Genomic DNA, 23,580 nt, shown 5'->3' on the forward strand with positions numbered 1-23,580 from the left:
ACGCAGAGGAACCCCATTTTTGCACGCATCACATTTAGTTACGGAGTAAGACGCAAGACGCGAGAGAATCTTCAATAACGACACTGTAGCAACATCAGAATTTGCGCGATACACGCGGCGCAGGACAGTGGCTAAGAGCAAGTGTCGCGGCATTGGCGTAACTAAAAGAAAAGAAATCGAGCAAACAAAAAGTACGTGGGCTGGGCGTAGACATCCGCGCTTGTCTTCCTCATCTTCTGCCCTCACTGGGATACTCTGGCGGAAAAATAAAATTGCGTCACTGCCCCAAGACTCATTCAGATGGCTTAGTGGTACCTGTACCAGCTTGAGAAGCGGAGCTTGGCCAGCGATTATTGTTTCGCACGGTTGTGTAGCGATAGAAGTATCTTGTATCTTAAGATACACGATACATTATCGAATGTATCGGAAATACAAATACAGATACTCGTTTTTCGAGAAGTATCGCGATACAGATACAAGATACACATAGAGTATCTAAGATAGTATCTAAGATACATGTATCTTCGATACTGCCCAGCACTGGTTGGAATACACGGACATGTTTTATTACCGAATTGGCGCGAGCTCATTAATAAAGAGAATTAATCAAACGCTCGCGCGTCCCATTGCGTAATCTCTGAGCTGTGACCTGCTGCACTTTAACCCCGCATGGGAGGGATCCCGCCCGCGATACGCACCCGCTGTGTTGAGCCAAAGATAGTGGTTACTCGGCGCAAATATGTCAGTACGCAGGCTTATGTACTGGAATAACGCAGAAGCCCATTACTTAATTACCCAGCGTTCATTTCCTGATTTGTTTGCAGGGTATACAGTCTACTCCGTATAACTGTCCTTTCGTGACTGGTATAAGTCACCATAAAAACCACTACAACACATTAAAAGGTGACGAACTTGAAAACGGGGTACCAGCGGAATACACATAAACGCGTACACAAAAAGGAGGCGTTGCACACGAACGAACGCTGGTGAAAAGACGATTCAATTGACAATACTCTGCTATGTACTTTCACGATAAAGTGAACGTACCGAACATTACTGGAAATAAAATGTCAGAGACACTGTAAGCAGTGCAAGTTGGACAGCTCCAAGCTGTGTGGAAGACAGCCGAGGATATATAGAAAAGCTGCAGCTGGGGCTTGTGGGGTATGCGTGTGTGAGCAGTCCATATATTAATCTAGCCCCAGTTGAAAGAGATCTATGATAATATTGGCGCACAATGTTGGAAAGATGAAGGCACCTACGCGTGACATGTGTACATGCAAGGGAGATGAACTGCATCTAAATGTAACGCCAACTCCTTCGAAAGAAATCAAAATTGTTAGTTCGCGCCCCTGTTGTGTGCAATTCCGTGTTTGTGTAGCAAAACAGCTCGGTAAGAAAGCCCACAAGCATGAGAACATACATTTTCGGTTTAGACGCTGGGAGAATTGCAATGGCTCGGGTGTCTACGTGCTCCCAAACGCTTTAAATATTTAACGTACAAGTAGTTGCATGCAGTAGTGCCACGTAGATATTGATCACTTTGTTCGCGGTGACGTGTATGACAACGCCGCTCTTCGAGAGGGAGCCAACAGACGGGACTGCAATCACGCAGATGGTGCTTCCCCTTTTATCTGACCTCGCAATCCGACACGCTCTGTGAAGCTCGCGGGGTTCCGTGTGCGAGGTCGTTCTGGCTCGCACGAAGCGATGCGCGTCGTGCTGTGTCACTTTATTCGCTAAGCGCCAGAGCCTCAGACCATCGAGGCATTCCCATTGATTGGCACCGGTGCTTACTGCTTCGGAACTCGTGTCCACAAAGCTTTCAGTGTCTGTCGTTGCGTGTTGGGAACGCCATGTGTTTCAGTTTTACTTATTCCGCATGCATTTATGTATCATACTGCTTCTAACAGAACAGAGCGTCAACAGGCTTTGTGCAGTGTTTACGAAAGTACACAGACTAGTCGGACAAATGCATGCTCGCGATTGAAATGTCGCTGACAGGGAGATCGTGCTTGATATTTGCTAACGAGCTTTTTGTTCAGAAGCCAACCGCCTACGAACGACCTTCGCGCAATGTCTTCAAAGGTAACGTGAAGGAGGCGTGTTTAACGGCGCGAGACCTCGAACAGGCAGCCAACAGACACCTGGTTCGCAAGGTATTCAGAATAGTTTTGTGAATAGGAACGCGGGACGTACGGAGTCATCCCACGACCCTTCGTTCTAAATTCATTGTGGGCGGCGTATAGAACACGAAAACTTCAACACGTGCTCGCTTATGAGAAGCGGCAATATTTCAATCGCTGGCATGCCCCGCCGTAACACTGTGTTCTCTGCATAACAAGAACTAGCTGTGCACCCACTAAACGCTATCTTGAACCAAGACCGCCAAGACGACGGTGCCGTAGGAACTGAAAAAAAAAAAAAAATAGTGACGCTGCCATCACGCGGAAATGCAACAGGTTGGGATATTTGTCCTCCTGCTTGAAAGGCTGGCTATTGGGTTAATATTTGTTAACATTTTTTTTTCGGCAATAGCGAAGCTGCTAGTTTCAACGTGAGTGGATAGGCATAGTAAAAGAATACATGCAGGAATGCGAGTATTAGTGGAGATAACACAAATTCTAGGTTCCCATTTCAGCTGGCCATGACGTCGTCGTTTTCTGCAGAGCTTAGTAAAGTCTAGCTGATCTGCGTTTCATGTAAAAAAAGGCTATAGGTCGTTCTCAGGGAACCGAAGGCCCCTACATGTCACCCCTCGCCTACAAGCCAACGTCGTCAAACTCACCCTTCCGCTGACCGCCGTTATGAATGAAAACATATATTTGAAAGAATGTTTTAATGGTTCCAACTGATTCGTTGCAGCTCATTGCATTAGTGTACAATTGTACATTGGAGGTGTGTCAAGAGACTAACAAACACAAACGAAGTGAATTTTAAAAAGAAAAAAAAAGAGGAATGATTTATTGCTCTGGCTGTACATTAGGTGCAAAAGGCTGGGGGTGGGATGGGTGGAATGTATCACAGGGGGCGCGGCTAGCTGCTCATGAGCATGCGCAGAACAGTGTTGGCTGCCCGGATGGTCGCCATCGGGCTCAGGTCATCGTCGTCTTCTTCTTCTGGCGCATAGTTAACGCCGAGGCGCTCCATGGTCGTCATTCGCCTGGTCGCCTGCGTAGAAAATGAAGAAAAAGTGAGACAGTGGTCAGGCTGGAACTGAAACATTCATAATAGAGCAGTGTAGCTCGCCACGTCACTGGACACATAAGTGGGGTTTAGAACGCAACAAGGGGTTGGCATCATGTCTCCGTGAGTCCGGAAGGCAAGAAGGCCAGATGTGGGTGTTGAAAGAACTGTCAACGCTGGGTGCTCTGAATACAAGGTGATATGAGAAGTCGTCGAATGTCGCTATAACCAACATTTCGACACAGAAACTAGTCTTCGTCAGGATGACGTTTCGGCCTGACTAAGGCAAGTCTTCTTGTTGAAACGTTGGCTTTAGTGGCATTACTTGTTTAGCTACTTCTTATCGTTTCCATCTTCCCTTGAACCTCTGTCTGTCTTGAATATTGGGTGTGTCATCAGACCAAGGTAGCCTTCAAAGGAGTCACATACTTCCGTTCACTACACTACCCGAAAAGATTTTTTATGTATGAATGGTAGGTCGAATTTAAATAAGTGCTGCAAAACATTGTATTCGGTAGAAGGTAAAATGCGGTCTTCGAAGAAGCGCCCTGCTCGACTAACCTTTCGGTAAGAACGGAGGAGGCTAATCGGAGGTTATCTACCAATTCGCTCCATCTGTCATGCGCACAGTCTCACAAGGTGCCCTATTTCCTTTCCGCAGTCTAGGGTAGCCAGCCAGACGCTTTTACGATTGGGAGCCCTGCCTTGACTCTCCCGTTCTGTTCCCTCTGTCACAGCGTGCCCGCATTTCGGTTGACGCCACAATATGCCTATCCCGCACGAACTTATTTTTCTAGCTCCTCCCTATGTTATCAGTTTTATTACGCCAATAAGTTCATGTCTTTCTTGACATAGCCAGATAGTTTAATCATGTGCGTTACTAATTGATTGGCGCATCTTCGTAGTCTCAATCACGCCGTTTATGGTCACTTCGAGAGTATGAGCTTGTTTTTATGTTAAAGCCCATCTTCCTGTCTGCCTGCCAATAAACCAAAGCTACATTGGTTATCTTACTTGCCCTTTTAGCTTTATCATATTGAAACTAAGCATGCCAAAAATTCTCCTGAGATAGCAAAGCCTCCATCTCGAACGAAATAAACAGAGCGAAAGACGAGGACAAGCAAGTAACGACAAACATGGGCGCGGTATTTGTCATTCCTTGCTCGTCTTTTTTTTTTTTCGTTTATTTCGTTCAAGATGGAAGCACAACAACTTGCCCAACTACTCGTTCTGACACAGCAAAGCGACGCGTGTCCATGCCGCCAACCAACGTGAGACTCACTGGTTGTGGAGTCGAAGGCTGGGGAGGTGAAGGTGGAGTTGGCTTCTCGCGCGGAGCCTCACGCTGTGGTTCGGGTCGCTCGGCGAGCAGTACCGCGACTGGAACCACGACCACCTGTCCGACCCGCGGCCTGCCCATGTGACCGTACATCATCGCGGCTGGGGATGGCATCATGGGGGGTCCGTGCATCATCGGGCCGCCGGGCATCATCGGGGGCCGTGCATCAGGAACGGAGGAATCATCGGTGGGCCGGGCATGAACGCGGGAACGGGCATCATCATGGAAGGACTGTGCATCATCTGGGGGCCGTGCGACATCGGTGGACCGCGCATCATCATCATCGGCGAGTCGTGGTGCATCATGTGGTGCGGGGGCATCATGTGGTGGCCTCCGTGCATCATCGGGTGAGGCGGAGGCGGCGGAGGAGACGGGGGCCCGGAGAACAGGGCGGGACCGGGCAGAACGCGGGCCGCATCATGGACGGCGCGTGCATGACGGTGTTCACGATGTACGGCTCCTGCACGATGGCGAAGTTCATACCCGGCCCGTTGTCTCGGGGGCCATTGTTAGAGCGCTGGGCGACGACGGGAGGAGCGTGGGATCTCGGAGGGTGCGCCGTTGGTGGAGCGGGCATCTGGACCTGAGCGGGACCGACGGGAGGACCCGGAACCATGCCGTACGGATTCATGCCGGGGTGAGGAGCGGGGGGTGGACCCTGGAGGAAGCCGGGCGGCGGGCCGGGCATTGGGGGGCCCGCGCGGAACGGCGATGGCACCGAGGGCCTGGGCGCGTGCACCACGAGAAGCAGCAGCGGTGGCTTCTGGTCGGGTGGTGGCATGCGTTGCATGGGAGGTGGCAGGGGCTGCAGAGGCTGCTGCTGGCGCTGCCTAAGCCTGGTGGCCGCCTTGTAGGCACCCAGCACTTGGCGCAGGTCCTCGGCCTTGGACGACTCGACGACTACCGTCTCGACGCGGCCACCGGATGGCTTGGGCTCTTCCATGGGGAAAGCCATCACGTAGCCCTGCGAGAATAACATTCGTGCGTGGTTCTAAGGCGGGAGCTCTCGATGTCCCAGAGCATGATTCTTGACGTGGAAACAGCGCTGAAAGGTAACAAAATCGACCGGTTGAATAACGACAGCGACGCTTCACTTCCAAGGCGGACCTGCTCCTTTTTCAGGGGACTCGCTGCTACGATAGATGCACATGTCACTCTTCCGCCATTCTGGTTTATTTTAGGCGTGGAGCAGGTATTGACTATCCATCTATACCTCATGCTGTATTTCCGTGTATGTTCTTATGTCGATATTTTATAAAATAGCGCTAATATTTGGAAACATTTCTCGAATGAAGATAGTGATAACTTGTTTAAATATGGAGAATAAATGGAAGTTATTTCCAGCCTTCCAAAGTCGACCATAATCTCGTTATGTATATGCTTGTGTTAAATACTATAGGCTTCACCGCTTTCATTCACTGTCGAAAACCGTCTGTGAGTCTTTTTCGCATACTTTCAGCCTACAAAAAAAAATGGGAAGAATGACTCTAAGATAAATTGGCGAGATGGTAAAGCTGTGCGTCTTCCCTTGAAAACAGAAGAAGGAGCACAGAAGAGCGCCTCAGTTGCAGTCTTATTGCGTCTGCCGGTGAGCCGCAACCACATGAAACCAGGTCTCGCATTCGGAGACAAATGAAACGTAATTCTAGGTTTCTGTGCCACGAAAGAAGGCGCACATCTGGTGTCACGCACCAAACTAGTGTTAGTTTATCCTCCGCCCTCGCTACCGAATAATGGTGTCGAAGGGCCCCGCTTGTACTCAAGAGTGCCGTTAAAAAACTATGGTTCTCAAGAGAAGTGACGTGTAGAAGCCGCAACTCCGTCTCCAGTTCTCATGTAATCACTTACTTTCGTTCTTGTGTTATAGATCAACAAGAGCCATTTCAGAGAGTTTACTCCCTTAATCTTGAAACGTTTGCGTGATAATCAATGGGTCAGATTAAGCGACAGGAGATGAGTCATTAGAGTTATATCTAAGCAGCCTGTCTAACCATTTTATAATAATTAGGCCACGCTACACGGGGCTTCTTAGCGCGAGACACATTTTAAGTTCAATCCTTCTTAAAAACACAGCGCTAATTTAAACATGGACAGAAGAAACAGCAAACGAGGACGGGCGCTGCCCCTCAGCGCCCGTCCTCGTTTGCTGCTTCTTCTGTCCATGTTTAAATTGGCGCTGTGTTTTTAAGATGGATCCGTACCAACGAGCTCGCATCCAAACTCTTCTAGTTAATTTCAATGTAGATCAGCAATAAAGCTATTCCTGCTTTCGAGCGTGTAGTGACAGATTTATTTATTTATTTATTTATTTATTTATTTATTTATTTATTTATTTATTTATTTATTTATTTATTTATTTATTTATTTATTTATTATTTGAACATACTGCTAGCCTCACATTTGAGGCTGTTGCAGGAAAGGAGGTAAGGTACATAATTGAAACAGGCCATTTCGGGTAGGTGCATACATAATTTGAGTTAAACTGGACTGTACATATGATTTCCGCCTTAATTGTACAACACTACAAAATGAGAACAGTAATAAACGGAATGTTACATGGTAAAACACATATTCAAAAGAACACAGTTCAAGTAGGCGCGCACATCAGTCGAGTTGAACTCGCACATCAGTCGAGTCGAGTAGACGAATCATTAAGAAATACAAGCGCACAAGGTGTTTTGTCCATAACTTGCATGTGCACAGATACTGGATGTATACACCATGCGTGTGTGCGCGTGTGTTTCCTGAACATTTTCATTAATTTCTTGCTGCAGCGCACGTTCGGTCGCATATTTCCTTCGCGAATTTTCGTACAAGATTCGTTTTAAATTTTTTACTGCAAAGCTGTGCGTAGCTAGACGAAAGCAAAGTCGTCCGTCCTGTGTACGCGAAAATTCCCAGCGCGTGTGTGCCACAGAAATTGTACGATCCTCAATACTCACCACTGGTCCACTAAGAATGAAGAAGGCAACCCACGGGCGGCAAATGCCAACTAAGATTTCTGGGCAGACGTAACCAATACTTGAGAAAGACTTTCTTAATGAACCGTTGGGACTAACCACGGGACTACCAACAATGTTTCAGCTTTGTTGGTTAACCATATATGTACGGAGGGCTTGGGCGGCGATTTCTTCTTTTTTTTTTTCGGACACTTATTTCTCGTGAAAGGGGGCCAGCTGGCTTCTTACGGTTTGCAGTGGAACGCAGAGGTCTATGAACTCGCTACTGACACGCGCACAGATCATAAAGGAACTCCCGCGTTGCGCATCGCTCGTCTTCGCAATGAGAATGAGAAAATGGTGATTGCGGAATAACCAAGCGGTTAAAGCATGCCGTAACTATCGGTGTTGATGCGGTCGGGCACCAATTGCGCCAGGCCGTCCGCGCAACTGACCAGGGACGGCGGCGGCGGCTTAATGGACGTACGTAGCGAGGTTGCATCAACGGTACGGCGGCGTATACACAAACGAAACGAGCAACCGAAAGCGAAATGGCGAAAGCAATTCACCGGAGGCACGAACAAAGCGCGACGACACGTGGCCCTCGTCAGGATCCGTGCCATCCCGCGTACAAAAGAACCCGTTTCGCGATGTTATAGGTCAGGGAGATCCCCATCGGCCATTCATTCTGTACTCAGCTTTAATTTTTCGTGTCCCCCTTTAATCTAGAACCAGCGTTATGCCTTGAGACTCATTTTGCCGGCTGTTCACCTCGCAACCTCCTTAGCCGTAACAGTGTCAAGCGAGTTACCGCTAATTTTATAATGAGTATTATCTTCTTACACGCCGTTCAAGTAATTCTGTTGTTCTTTCGCATGCTCGTATACTAAATTACTTTCACCCGCTATGTGGTCCTTATTATTTCCTTTGAATGTTAGACTATTAGAGCTTTTTATGATATACAGTCGGCCCCTCTATACATGGCCAGCACGAACACAACGAATTACAGAATGCAAGGAACTTAATGAAACGTTGTCTCTCCATAATATTTCACTGTAAGTAACGTTTGTTTATAACGAATATCGGATACAACACAGCTATTCTCGTGACACATGCAACTTTCATATAACGAGGTTCGAACGTATATCGCACTTGAGAACAATTCCCATAATGAGAACGCCTATTTCTTTACTAAGTGTGTCAAATGTTCTTATTGTTACAGCAAGCATAAGGAAGATACTTATGCTCACACGTGCACCACTCTCTCGTGCTCATACGCGTCGATCTCAGAGAAGTGACATCTCACTTGCTGAAAAAGAATATATATACATGGTTCTTTTCTCACTGATTTAGCGCGTTTAACACCTTGCACTTGTCCCTATAACACACGAGCCACTTATGACTGGAAAGTCCCTTACACACATACCAACACACATACTAGCTATGGCCGCCAAATTATGAGTTACTCACTGTCACTAACATTAAACATTTTCTTGCTATAAGTCATTTATACCGTTCCTTTCTATGAACATTTTTCTACGTGTGTTTCAGAATGCAAATCGGTATGATCCTCAAAGACACGTTTTTTGATATTGTATGATGACTAGTGATTTCATGCTGCTGTCGCTATGTGTTTAGTGGTGCGAAAGCCTTCGTCAAGCTTTAATGGCTTTTTTGCTTTCACCCCACGGCATCACTCTTGTGACTATTGTAATGTCTCCTTTGATGTTGAAATAAACTGAATTGGATTGAATTCAATAAAAACCGCGGCGTGAGCAGTGCTAAACAATGAAATCAAAATACTTTCCAAACACGTACGGACTCAGCTCGCGCGAGTTATATTTATATACAAGAGCGAAAACGCTTCCGGTTTGCTTCTCGCGTTGAGATACACTACCTGAATTAGAAGGTAACGAACTGCGCGTACGGTAGTGCTCCCGCGTCCATAAATAGCTGGGCGCTTCAGGATTGGTTACGGCACGAAAAGTGTAAGCTCACTTACCAGTCCTTCCTTCTCCTTCTCATCCTCTGCCCAGGCGGTGGCACCTGAAACGAGCACAGCAGTTTCCATTGATTGTAACTAGGCCACGTAAGCATTTCTCTGTTCGTTAAACAACTCTAGATTACTGGCTCGAGTTCTCGCATCAGTCTTATCTATTATTGTATACCTAAGGACACGGAAGCGAGGAAGGTGCCTCGAGCTTACCTGTTTCCTGTAGAAAGGAGAAGGGAATTGCATAGACTGGCCTGTTTTGGGGTTTTTTTTTTTTTGTTAAGTACAACCACACTAAGCAAACACATAATGATGCCAAGGAATGCATAGAGCGTGTTATTTGTAGATTTTTTAAAATTGAATCCTAGTAATTATGAGATAGAAGGACAATAAATTAAAGTGGAAGAAAAAAGGACCTCGCGGTTGGTGGAGACCTAATCCAAATCCTTCGAATACAACGAAGGTTGCGGACTCTCTTAATTCCTATACACAGGGTATTTTGTAACGATAGCTTATCATTCAGTTATCATGAAATTGTATGGTATACGTATGGCCCGAATATGCCCAATCTTTGCATGTGTGGATTCGAACGTTCTTGCAAAGTTTATTCGCTTCTATTTAGGTAAGAGGTAGGAGGACTTGTATCTGTTATCGTCTCCTGTTTGCGCATGGTGCGATTATGAATAGCTAATCCTGAAACAACGCGAAGTACAATGGAGGCTACAAACACAGAGCTGTGTTTGTAACCTATCTTGTCCTTCGCACGTTTGTGTATTAACTAATGGATAACCAACAAGCCCAAGCCAGCCTTGTTCACCATTACGAATATTTCTCTTTTAAAAATTTCTAAGCGATCATTAATTTTTTCTCAACGTAAGACGGCAACATGGTTCTCCATGATGTGGATAATAATTGAAAAATTCAGTCACTTATGACGCAATATTTTTCTGAAACAACCACCTTGAACAATTGCAAGGACTTTTGAAGCTATACAAAGTTTAAGTTGTGTTAACAAACCCGTGTACTGTATACCATATCATTCGCATACTGGCCTAACCATCTATACCAGCCTCTCTGGTTCGTACGCCGGAAGTACTGTTCCAACTGCTATAATCGTAGTATAACAGCGGTATATAACAAGTAACGTAAACGTGACGTAAGGCGTGAACAAGGTGAAGGCAAACAAGAACAAAGTCCCGCACCCGATTGATAATAACAGGTGCTACATCACTGCCTATATCGCATCGACGGACACGTTGCCGCATGTCCGCGCCCAATAATCAATCACGTCGATATTCCAATACCACGCACTGCTGGTTTCGTGGCAGGGCATAAATCAAGCCCATATCCGAGTAACACACGCGCTGTGCTATGAAAAAAAAAAAAAAGGTGTGTGTGTTAGGAAAGAAAGGCCGGACCAAAGACACGTAGCGGATATAATGACGTTTCGGCTTTCGTACACAATGCCTTATCCACTATTTCGAGGCCTGCGTGCGGAGGCGTTGCATCAGTAAATCTGTAGTGCGATGCCTTTCCTGATTGATGTTTCTTCTCGCGTTCCTGCGCAACGTCCTTCTTCCCCTTCGTGTATAGGTTGTCGTCAATTTCTTTCTGGCATTTTTGTTCGTCTATCACGAACAACTGGATAACACGGTTACGTTAAGTCACGTTCTGGTCAGGCTTCCGGCTTTCTGGTTTCTCTATTTAGGCAGACAGTACATATTAACAAAAAATATAAGCGAGCAAAAGCACAACTCAGAGAAAGAAAGGAAAAAAAAACGGAAATGGATCCCGAACAATGCACAATGCATAAAGGCCGTGAATGCGCTAGTGGAGGAAGACACAGAGGGGCAGTGTGTAGTGCGCTGCAGTAATAAAATAATCGCGAAAGATATATCATAAGTGTGGTACAAAGGGGCAATCTTGGCATTGTGATTCGCTTAAGACAGCTGGCAACAGTACAACGTTTTCAAATGACGGATGCTTGTGTTATGCTTCAGCTGGGGCTAGCCGCTACTATATGCTTTGGATGCATGCTTGTCACGCGGAATGATCCTCTTCTCCAAGTATCCTAAGTTTCTTTTAGTGCGGTTTACGTATGATTCCACACAGCAGTCGAAAACAGCTTTTTTTTCTTTCTATTTGTATTCTTTTCTTTGAACTAGTGGTGACGTGGAGTTTTACACCCAATGTATATAGTAAGCTGCGACCAGTGTCTACCGCACTTTTCTCCAGTCGATGCTAATCGATCCATTCAGCCTTTGAACAAACGAGTTTCAGGCCAATAAATTGCTATGTTTGCATTTCATGAAGGCAGCGGTTATTTATTCGTACAGTTATGAAGTTGGCGCTATACACAGCGAAATACGAGAAGCACTGCATTACTAGTTTACTGAACCAGGCTAACCTCTCCGGGCATTTCATTACTAGGAGAGGGCCCGTTTATGGGACTTCCCTCCTGTATACCAAACGCCCGCGAACTTCATTCAACTTTTAATAATAAATTCTGATTCTGATTTGAGTTAGCCATCGTTTACAGCGAATTCAAATTCGATCAACTCATTCTTTTTTTTTTTCTTCCTCTCGAAACCGAAAGCAAGGGGAATCCCCTAAAAGACACTTGGAGGCAAGTTCCCTGCATCACAGCGAGAACAGACGAATCACGAAGTTGATATGCATGCGCATCCAATGACGGTTAGCTAAAATTTTCATTTAAATCTTCACTTCAGTAATGTACACTACAAATTTATCAACGAAAAATACGATTAGGATTTGTCACAGACGTGGCAAGTGAGCGCTGAGAACTTACAACAACAATCGGCATATTGAAGAATGGCAACAGTGTACGATATTATCTATCGTTTTAATTAAGCATGCACGATAATAATCGTGAGTAGGCTTCGTGGATTTGTATAATCAATTGTTTATTCGAGTGGTGTACAGGGTCAACAACAATTAGAGGGAAGAACTCATGTGTATTCGAACGCCCATAGCAGCTCCGGTGCGTCATGAAGTCCAGCGGATTAATGTTTCATTAAGACAAGTGCGCGTTAGGCCTTCGTATATCGAGTACCTTTCTTGCCGACGACGATGAAGAAATGCTAATGGCTTACAGACCCGAATACTAATGAGGCGCTCCTCTTTGAAAGGGAAACAAACGTGCATAGATCATACCGGATAGTCGCATTTATTTATAAACGAAGACACGAGTCTGGATATCTTTATACACGCAGGGGCGTGGTGCGCACATTCGCGCTGTACAAAGAACCGGCCACCACCGCAACCCAAATCGCGATTTAAAATCGATGCACCGTCTTCAATCGCCGCCCCGGCCGACTTCATCGACAGATAACACGCGCGCTTGTGTACAAATCGAGACAAAACAACACTCTCGATCCACTGTTCGAAAAAAATACGAGCGCCCAACGCAGACGCCTTTTCTCTACAACGCAAGAAACCGGCGGCGCCAGCCTCAAAATAAAAAAAATTTAAAAATAAACGCCCAGCGATCCCTATATACGCTACAACGGAGTCGATTTTAAATGCCTCGCTGATTTGTATATTTTGTTTCGTGCTCACTGCAGCCTTTTCGTTTCTCTCCGCGCTCCGCATTCGGTCTCGCGCGCGCTCGCTCCGCCGCTTTCCTTTTCTTTTTTTCTTTTTTTTTTCCTCCTCCGATACGGATCATTCGTCGCAAACTAGTAAAACGGGCACGCCAGGAGGAGAAGCGTTCCTACGCAGCGTTGCGCTCAGACAGGTCGGGAAAAGTATAGCGCCAGCGTCGGGCCGGCCGTCTCCTCACGGGCGCGTAGCAAGCAGCATGCGCGTCCCGCGCCATTGAGAACGGGGCCAGCGACCTTATTTTTTCTCAGCGCACCCGACGCCGCATGCAGGAGGAGGAGGACTCCAGGGCGGCGCGCATCTTCAGCGGGCCGGCAGGCCGGTCGGTCGGTCGGTCGGCTAGCCGGTCGACAGGCCAGCGCGCTGGCCGAGCGGTTTCGAGAAAAGTGCCGCAATCATCTGGCGATGCGCCGCGGAACAATCATGCCCCCCCCCCCCCCATCCCCCAGCGGCCAAAGTGAAAGCGTCGTCCTCGCCGCTGACGTGGCCATTTTGGTTCACTTTCCTTCTTCGCGGCCCGCTGTACGGTACAGCATCCTCCTTCATGAAGACTTCGCGGTGTGTACTATTTTGTGGACTCAATAAAAGTTTTAGCGTATAAGCTAGAAGGGGGCGACTTGGGCTAGTTGGTATGTCACTGATGATTGCTATAGCCTGAACTGAGGACTAGGACAAGGACACACAAGAGGACTCGTCCTCGCGTGTTTCCCTGTCCTAGTCCTCAGTTCACGCTATAGCAATCATCGTGGGCTAGAAGAGAGAATAATTAGTAGGGAAGTATAAAGGCAGGGAGGCTGAAGCGTATAGGCTAGAAAATCTTGCGCTGCATACGAGGTACAAAATGTCAGGGGAAGATGGCAACTTGAAGAGATGAAGAGTTATTGAAGACGGAGACAAGCGGTCTTGTTTTCTTCTGCAGCCTTGAAGAAGACAAGACCGACCGCTTATCGAAACGTCGGCGCTTCATCGACACTCCGTGTTCAAGAATTTTTCGTAGGTTGTACAAAACACTTACGGAAAGCAAGAAGACTCAGCATGAACGGGTGGGCGCAGACTATCTACTGTTTACATACTTTCGTGAGGCATCCACTGCAGCTGCGCTCAAAAGAAGGAGTTGTGTTTCTCCTTCGAAAGAAGGAGAGACGCAACATGAAAAACATGCTGTGTTTTCTTGCCCTCCGTGTTTTGTACCACCTATGCAGCGCACTTTCCCAACCTGTGCTCAACGTGTACCAACTAGCATAAAGGAGTGATTTACTATTCTTGGGTGAGTTGGTGTGATTCGGAAAAGATTATTTTAGGATTCGAAAAAGAGATGCGCGAGAGAAACGCACAGACACACACACATGCACACATACCCTCTATGTGCCTGTGCTTCGGCCTTGTGTGTGTGTCTTTCTAACGCCCTAACATCCCGTTCTGCGGACATTGTCCTAATTCCGCCATGCTGCTTCGAATTCCCTGCCCTGTCGCCTCTGAATGGCTCAGAAATGCCGCCATCACTGAATTTGAGAATATGGCGGAATTTCGCGATGCCTGAACTAGAATGATACACGCCTGGGCAGCGTCGAATTCAGCCCCATGCTGTCGAATTATGAGCAGCTTTTCCCAAGCTTGGTAGTACTCGTGCCATGCTTCTTTCCGATTGGCTCCAAACGACAGCGTGGCATAATTCCATCAATTCAATGGTTTCCGGAATAACACCGTCTCTCCATCCTCGTGGTCATGCTTTGTGTAAGACGTACCCTACTCTGTATAAGACGTACCACTATTCATCACCGACAATAAGAAAAAGAAAATGTGTTCTACTTGCTCTCTATATGCCACCAGATCTACGTGGCGATCTCAAGGATGTGGGATTGGCATACAAATGTACAACGACGGCAAGCATAGATCAAGGATGAAAGTGAGATAATAGAAAGGGCAGTGACTTGCTAATTGGGAACCTAGCTGGCTAAGAAGGAAAAAGAACATACGGAAGCAAACATTCGCAACAAGACGAGGCATGTGTCTGTTGTGCATGCAGTCGACTCGGAGAGTCATAACGGAATACCAAGACGAACGCACATTGAGCATTGATGTACAGGGAGTGTCCACCTTACAGAAGCGCTGTAATTCAATGTAGACTGTGTGTTAACGGACCCGTTGCCGAGGTGAGACGTTATGGTATTAGTAGGAGAAAAAAAAAGCGGGAAAGGTATCGCTCATTGCAGCTGGAGATGGTACAGGCATATGTAAAAGTACAATATGAAGACAAAATGCTTTATTAAACCAGACAATGTAGAGTATAGATAGGCACAATCTTATAATGCAGTACAGTGGCAGTAAGACATGTTGGGATAAGCAGAATCGCTGAGCATTTTTCCACGAGCCGTTTCAAAGGATGTAATTGAAATCATCAATCATGAAAAGCTATATGTAAGACAACGAAGTGTCTAGTCGCGTTGAACGCGTATATGCTGCGCTTACAGTCAAAACACTCATTTATCAGAATTAAGGGGGTGAGTGGAATCTTCGATCACATACACGGAGGTGTATCTCATCAATCAATTCACTTTTATTGTTTGTAATAAATGGTTGCACAATGATAACAGACTAAGAACGGTATTGTGTCACTACGATTTTCCTGAGACACGGTAGCATTTATTTAAATGGTTGCATTTTAGTATTTCCGTAGGTTAGCGGCAGCTCTGTGCCTTAGAAAACAGCGAGTGTCGCGAGGAGTTGGCCGTTTCGTTTAAGTTCAGTTGTCTCTGGAGGTAATGTCGGGTGTCATCAAATTGCGCATCAATTTACATTCTACTTCAGCGCCAGTCGTTGTGTTAAACACGTCGAAACATGGCAGCCTAGCGCCGCAGTTGAATTTTATTGTTACTAAACTGGTCAAGATTGATGTCCCTTTTAGATTCACATCGCTTTGTACATCACAGTGACACTATTCGGTGCAAGTGATCATTACTCAGTGCATAGTATTAATATTCAGAACAGACACTGTGTCAGCTACGTATAAGAATGTACAAACATGCGCCTTTATAAAAAAATTATTTTAAAAAGAGTGTATTCCAGAGTAGAAGGTAGTAAAGTAAGAAAAAGAAAGCTTCATTAAGGTTACCGTCTCTGGAATATACGGAGATGACAGTAACCTCGAGAACGGTCCTGAACGGGACCGGATTCTGTAATGATTTTCTTGGTTGTCCATTCGGAGGGATTAGGATATAACGACAAACCAATGTTAAGGACGTGTCATGCGAAGCGATGACTCATTTCTTCTTCTTGTTCATCCGTTAATGGAAGAAGCACGTTACCGAGAGAGAAAAAAAAAACTGAGCAACTGAATCCCCCAGGCCCACGCGTACATTCAAAAAATCATTACCACTGATGAAACACACTCTAATCAAGAAAACAGTGTTCCTACAAACAGAGAAAAGCTTTTAAGCATACGCGGGCGCTTCCTGCAAACGGCGTATCGATGATTCCTCGTAACGTGCATTTGAGTTCCTTGAAGGACGTGCTCATACGGTACACCAGTGATGCAATGCCTCCATGTTTTTTTTTTCTTCTTCTTCTTCTTTTTTTTTTTTTTTGACAGAGATCTCAGGCTGAATGACGCACAGCAAGCTATTTCCAGTGTGAAAAACCCTGAATCAGTCAGCAGGGAGAGAAGACACGCTACGCATATTTTGATGCTCATGTCAGTGTCTTCTGCTGGGGAAGAAATTCTCCCATTGTGCATCTAACTAACTTATAGGCAAACACTATCGTTAAATCTGTCGAAGCGCACTGTTTATGCATCGGTTGCTGTTATATTTTCTACGACTCACGAAAGAACACTCTTTAGCTATTTATATTCGGCCCAGTGGCACCCTGAATGTTTATGCACACGTTCAATTACTGCATCTTTTCTGTCTTTCGATTTTCCTTAGCGTGAAAATTATTTTGTTCTTAAGTTTCTCCCCTTAGTTTTTTTTTTTTTTTTGTCCTCTCATTATCTCGTTCACCCCTCCTGATCGTAATTTCGGGCCTACGGGCCGTTTAGTCACAACACATCGCACTACGCGAACTAAGTGCTTACACAAGCAACAGCAGGCAGATGTAAACCGGAGCCTGAAACTCTAGACCTCGCAACGTGCTGCATTGCCGCCCTCTGGCGGTCGATAACGCTGCATTTTCGTGCCTCGCTGCTTCGCGCGCGATCCCTGCGTCGAAGATTTCTAGAAAGGTTCCCGGAGGAATGAGTCAGCAAATGTTTTATTAAGAGTGCGGCACTTCGGCCTGATTCGATAATAGGGGGACCAAAGTGCAACTTTTAGGCCTAATGGGGAAAGCCGTCGATGTTTCTAGAGACAGCGCCGGTACAAGTCCTGCGTCATCATGCTATCAACCCTCACTCACCCACGGCTGCTAAGAGCAGTGGAAAAAAAAAAAAGGTGAGGGTGCCGTGACGAGATGTTCACTGCGCTTGCTCGTCGGGTCTACGACACGTTCTGCAGAAAATTATAGCCACGGCCGTTGCTTACAGTGGAAGTTGACTGTTGAACAAAATACACGGGAAGATTGTTGCGCGTTAAGAACTGGCCGAGCTTAAAGTCATTGGAGGCGCGGGGAGGGAGGCGAAGGTGTTATGCAGCCCCTGAAGGAGCAAGTCGCGGTTGTTGAAATTTCAAAACTTCCTTGCATTTCTGTGAACGCCAACGGATAGTGCTTAGAAAAATCGAAGCGATTTAGAGCGTTAGGTAGTCTGTTTAGACGATAGGAACCTGTCCCTATCCCAGTGATAGATTGTGGGCTTAGAACGGAGATAGGCTGCTCCGAGTACTGCGTAGGGAAAGCAGTAGGTTGTCCCTTGAAAAACACAGCTGCGTGTGCATATGTGTTAGAAAAAATGGGTATTATTTAGAGTGCTGTGTGTTGCATCATGCGAGATCTGTATGCAGCCGTCCATAGGAGGTAATCGATTCAGACTGATCAACGCATGCAAGGTTATGAGAGCCCCACCGGACCTCGAGCCAAAATTTTAAAAACATAGAAATGATTTGTGTTTACAACAAACGCGACATAAATCAAAACTTTTATATGACTGGTGTGCACAGTTGCTCGAGATAACCGCTTCGAATCTGGCGGCTAAAGGTAGCGAAGTTTCCAAGACATTGAAAAGAAAGTGATGAACGTACAACGTCGCCAGTTTCCTCCTTCTTACCTTTCCTGACATACCTTGTCGTTACAAATGATACTGCCGTTTTCTTACGTAATATTGACGCGGTAGCGGTTAACAAGCAGAGTATCTGTAACCCCGGTAAAGCTATTCGTGGACGGCGTGCTTCTTTTAACTTAAGAGTGCCGTTACGAACGTTCTAAGCGGTGCGAAAGCGATTGTTACGTCCAAAAAAAAAATGTTCGTCTCCTGACACATTTTTCACCAAAGGCCGCTATATACCTATGGCAAAGGAAGGAAAGGAGGGAAAAGAAAGGCAGGGGTGTTAACCAGTCTAGAATAACTGGTATGCTACCTTACGCTGGGGAAAGGGATAGAGGTGTTTGAAAGTTGGAGGTAGAGAGAACGATAGGGAAAGAAAGAGGGAGAGGAGAAAACGCTCACGCACAAAGTCACACTCCTCACAGTCACAGTATTGCTATTGGTCTGTAACCGCCGGTGAAAGTATGTTGTCTTTAAGACGTTTAAAAATATTTTATTCATCCCCGGAGCGTAAAGACAGTGTAAAAAAATTGTGTGCCCGCCTGGCGCGCTGAAACTCAGCACATAGAAAATGTCTGTATGATCTGCCGGTCTTCTTAGCATGCTAATAGAAGCACGCCCACCGAGGAAAGAAAGAAAGAAAGAAAGAAAGAAAGAAAGAAAGAAAGAAAGAAAGAAAGAAAGAAAGAAAGAAAGAAAGAAAGAAAGAAAGAAAGAAAGAAAGAAAGAAAGAAAGAAAGAAAGAAAGAAAGAAAGAAAGAAAGAAGTGAGCTTCAGCCTTGCAATTATGTGGCCCAGGGTTTGGTCATTATTGTTTTGCTTCTGTCTCGTTGCATGCAGCTACAGGCGACATGACATTCGACAAACGGGTGCATTGTACTTATGCGAGAGTTATTAAAACTATCCTTGTTTCTTTCTAGTTATCTCCTCCGTCTTTCTTTTTTTTTTCCCCCACCTGTCAAAGAACACGATCCTAGTAGCTTGTGCTGCTGAAATAAGAGTTGCCCGACGCATATAGTACGTGCCTATGGGACACTTGTTTACGTGATCAGTGATGGCTGGGGACGTGTTACAATGCTAACCTCAAGAACGCGGGTTCCGTTCCCGGCCGCGGCGGCTGCATTCGATGGGGGCGAAATTGAAAAGCACCTGTTCACTTATAGATTTAGGTGCACGTCAAAAAACCACACATCGTATTTCTTTCTTTCTTTTTTTTTTTTTTGCCTGTAAGGAACTTCTACGGAGTGCTTGAAGATATGCTACTGCGGTAAGTGCAAGCACGACGACTCTACTGGAAAATGGCTACGCACTCTTTAGAGCCCGCTACGTAGGAAAAAGGTTACCAGCAGGATGCGCAGGGATTAACCGTTACTTGCACCATCCGCGGAGGGTGAAACTACACGTGACAAACGCGAAACTCATAAGGTGAGCCAAATGGAGACGAATTCATAAGGTTCGTCTCTGCCGCCGCATGCTGATACCCACCCGCTCGCAAACGCGTAGCATAAGGAACGCTCGCGCAACCCATTAACGTAAAAACACAGCTTAATAATTCGGGTTTTTACGCCGCAAAACCACGATATGATTATCATGGACGCCGTAGTGGAGGGCTCCGGAAATTTCTGTTACCTGGGGTTCTTTAACACGCACCTAAATCTAAGCACACGGGCCTCTAGCATTTCGCCTCCATCGAAATGCGACCGTCGCGGTCGGGATCGAACCCGCGACCATCGGGTCAGCATCCGAGGCAACGAGGTTAATTAAAGTGGCATATATTCCTAAAGACGGCGCCGCCAACCACGTGATTCAGATCCTTCAGTATGATGAAGCGCCGACGGACGCGTCAAAGTTACATTACTCCAAGGTGGCGAAGACTGAAAGTAGAAAACGGGTAGGTAATAGGATAACATTTGTTGCCTCTTTAATGGATGTCCTGCGAATCGTGATTGTGAAGTGATCAAAGATCAATCTGTTTTACCGTCAGGGACACGTTACTCCTGAAGCTGGACATATCGATGACCGAAGGCGATCCGATAATGGCAAGGCGCACTTACTGTAAAACACCTATCTGAAAATCGGCCCTAGTGTTCTTCCAAGATCGTTAACACAAAGCGTTCCGTCGAACATTTCGTGTCAGGCATGCTAATATGTTCAGCAATGTGGTCGTGTGTGGTAGTATACGTCTTAAGAGCACTCTAGTGTCCAACGAAACCACATGGAGAGTGCAAGAAGTTCGGCTTCTACGCAAAGCTTAATACGCATAGTTTTCATATATATGCACAATCGCGCTCAATATGACTTGCGACACGGGAGCGCGTGGCCTCACGTGCTCAAAGATTGCGGATGTCTTCATCTTGCCCTCATTCTGAAAAAAACTATAGATTGTGCTTTCTAACTTGGGATCATCCTCAAGAGATAGAGCAGCGTTTAGTTGTATAAATATTGGGATAGTGGAAGTCATGGGTGATTTTGGAGCTCGTGAGGCCACGTGCTCCCGTTGTGCAAGTCTTATAGGGCACGGCAGTACGTATACACATACATCGTGACATGGAGGGCACGTAAACCAGTGGATCCTTCGATATTATTCAAGTCGCACGCGATGGAAGACCTGCCGAGAATCCCAGCTTGTTATCAACTCTCGTTATCATGACGGCATCGGCGCTCGTTATCAGTCGAGTCCGTGTTATGAAGGAAACGTTTTCCATAGCATGCATGCGTGACTCGGGCGAACAATTTACAGTAGTGTATATAGCTGTATTACAGCTCTAGTGGAACAAGCTACGGCAATGCTACGCCGCGTGAAGCATATTGGATGGCTTAACGTGAGATGGGCCCAGGATAGCGGCTTTCTGCTAACACCGCTGCATAACAATGTCGCTCAACACGTTAGCGACGTTAGTCACGTTTTCCGACAACTGCGGTAAGCAGACGCGTAAGGCCGGTAGGCGTTTTCTACCAGACTACGTGGCACTGCTCTCTTCTGATTCTATCATATATATACAATGCGCGAAAGACCACGTTAGCTAGTAAAAAAAAAGCAAACAAATCAAGCAAATAAAAGTATGTGCACGTATGCGGTTTCCTGCGGTCTGGCGCCCGCATTCTGTGCGGACGTTCGCATTACCGGGGAAACTAACTACACAAGAACGGCCACGCGCACACGCATCCGGTGTCACAGACATTCGCAACCAGACCAACTAGTCTGCCGCGGCGTATGAGCACGCGAGAGCGCGCGGCCGCGTTTTGTATAACGTGGAATTGCAACGACACGCAGCCATGCAGTCCGGTTTGGTGAGATTAGGTTGGGAGATGCGCCCGTTTGGCTCGAGACGGCGACGCCTTTGAATGTATCTGCTCGAGTCGTGAAAAAAACGCCCGTGTAATACGTTTTTTTTTTCTTCCCTGATATTTTGGCGTACCTATTTCGCTCAATCTTTCTTGGTATGAGAATCCGAAGAGTTAATCATAATACTTGCTTTTTTCTCGGCGAACATTCAGAAACTGGATTACACAGCGTTTTGTACTCTTTTTTTCGCCATAGGGCTTCAGAAATAGGGTCCCCGTAGAGGTCTTGCGTAGATTCTTTCTCAGACATCTACTACATGTAGCCACATTCGACGTGTTTCTGACGTTTGCGTATTTTCTTTAAAGTCGTAGTGTCACCCCTCTCGAGCAGCGATATGAGCGCTATAATCCGAAAACACGTTCTTCGTGCAGTTACAAACGAAAAAAAAAAGCTGAAAAATACCGCTCAATGAGGTAAAAACTTCAGGCCGTCGCAACAGCGTCGTATTGCGCGGCGCGGAACGGATACATGCGTTGACGTCAGGAGACGCGTCCAATACGTCACAAATACGCTACATGTGGTTGTCGCTTCGCCCTGTATTCCATCGGATCCTCTGATACTGTACATTACAGCTCTGCCGCACGTGCCGGCACAGGCCATTGAGGGCGACCGGGCTTAAGTGCCGTCATCTGCGACGCTCAAGAACGCCCGCGTGCCCGTGCGCGTCTGAGCGCGTCGAACCGCACAGCGGTAAGCCATGATGGCGCGCTTAACGGTGGTGACGTCGCCGCTATAGCGGCTTTCAGGCGTTGCCTCCCTTCGCGGCGCGCCGCTTTGTACGGAGCCCTCTCTTTTTACTATACGCATGCGCGCCGCGCCCTCCAGACCGACGCGGCGGTGTTCTCCGGAGTGTGAAATGCACGCGAAGCAAGTCACGCATCTTCTATGTATATGCTTCTGTTGTTGCCGCTGCAGCCGTTGTTGTCGTGGTTAGCTGAGGCGGATCTCAGCTGGCGGCCTCAGCAAGGTCCTCCCACTCCCTGCGATGTCCCATTCACGGGCCAATGAACCCCTCTGTGTAGGCCTACGCGATGTCGTGCTGCGCTGGTGCTGAGGAGCACGTAGCGGAGGACACTTAAGCCAGCGTAAGGCTAAGCGGTGGAGACGATGCGGTTGCTGAAAGCCTTCGGGAAGCCTTAATGTGCGGGGTCGTCTTCGGGCCTTCCGTGCGTTAAGCGAATATAAAGGAGCGTTATGGAAGCGCCCGTTCGTCGGTGTAGCAGGTGTTAACATTTCACTGCACAATGAAGTATCTAGCTTTTTTTTGTATGGTTGTTACACGCAGGTGCGATTTCATTTGCCGACACGGGTGTTTATCAATGAACAATACAGCTGCGAGTTTGCTAGTGCTCACGAAATTCCGTGTGAATCGTTCAGGCCGTGATGCAGTGTTTTATACATAAAATTAGGCACAAAAGACAACTTTTTTTTTTTGTTGTTGAAGCTTTCTTTTTCTATATGCGAGTTCTATGAAGATCAGTAGCTCTGAGCCTTCTATACCAGACCGTGGAGGATACAGCTCCAAACGGACACTAGTAAACTGGCGCTGACCAGAAAAATTGCAGACGCTCCGAAAAAAAAAAAATGTACATACAAACGTTCGGATTCTTAAACCCGGCGCTTGCATAATTATTTGAGTTCTAAGTAAACTAGCTGTAGAAGGCCACGCAGGCGCATCGCGCGTAATGCAGGACGTGCGAAACTCGTACGGGAAAACCGAGAGAATGTACGGTATATCGAGAGGAGCCCTACAGTTTCTACAGTTCGTACGCTTTAAACACGCATTTTCCATTTTCCCTTGAGACCCGCCGTTTCACCAGTACATCACGTTACCCTAAAAAAAAGAAGAAAAAAGAAGAGGACGATGAATGCATGCAGTAAACACGTCAACACGAATCGACGCTTAGTACGCCATCCAATACGCACCCGTCTAGATGTGAGGCTCGCTGAAATATATATTAG

General features: G+C 46.5%; 1 protein-coding gene across 1 annotated transcript in view; it reads right to left on the bottom strand.

The window, feature by feature from the left end:
- Nucleotides 1-2,942: 2,942 nt before the first annotated feature.
- The window catches only part of LOC119396182 (uncharacterized), a 98,831-nt gene continuing 78,193 nt past the window's right edge, over nucleotides 2,943-23,580 (bottom strand). The window contains exons 3-5 of the mRNA XM_037663276.2: nucleotides 9,467-9,510; nucleotides 4,469-5,489; nucleotides 2,943-3,171 (exon numbers count right to left, since the gene is read on the bottom strand). Coding sequence (XP_037519204.1) covers nucleotides 4,866-5,489; nucleotides 9,467-9,510 — 668 coding nt within the window. The 3' untranslated portion in view covers nucleotides 2,943-3,171; nucleotides 4,469-4,865. The remainder of the gene's footprint in view (nucleotides 3,172-4,468; nucleotides 5,490-9,466; nucleotides 9,511-23,580) is intronic.

Source organism: Rhipicephalus sanguineus, chromosome 6 (assembly GCF_013339695.2).
Source record: "Rhipicephalus sanguineus isolate Rsan-2018 chromosome 6, BIME_Rsan_1.4, whole genome shotgun sequence".
NCBI classification, from domain to species: domain Eukaryota; kingdom Metazoa; phylum Arthropoda; class Arachnida; order Ixodida; family Ixodidae; genus Rhipicephalus; species Rhipicephalus sanguineus.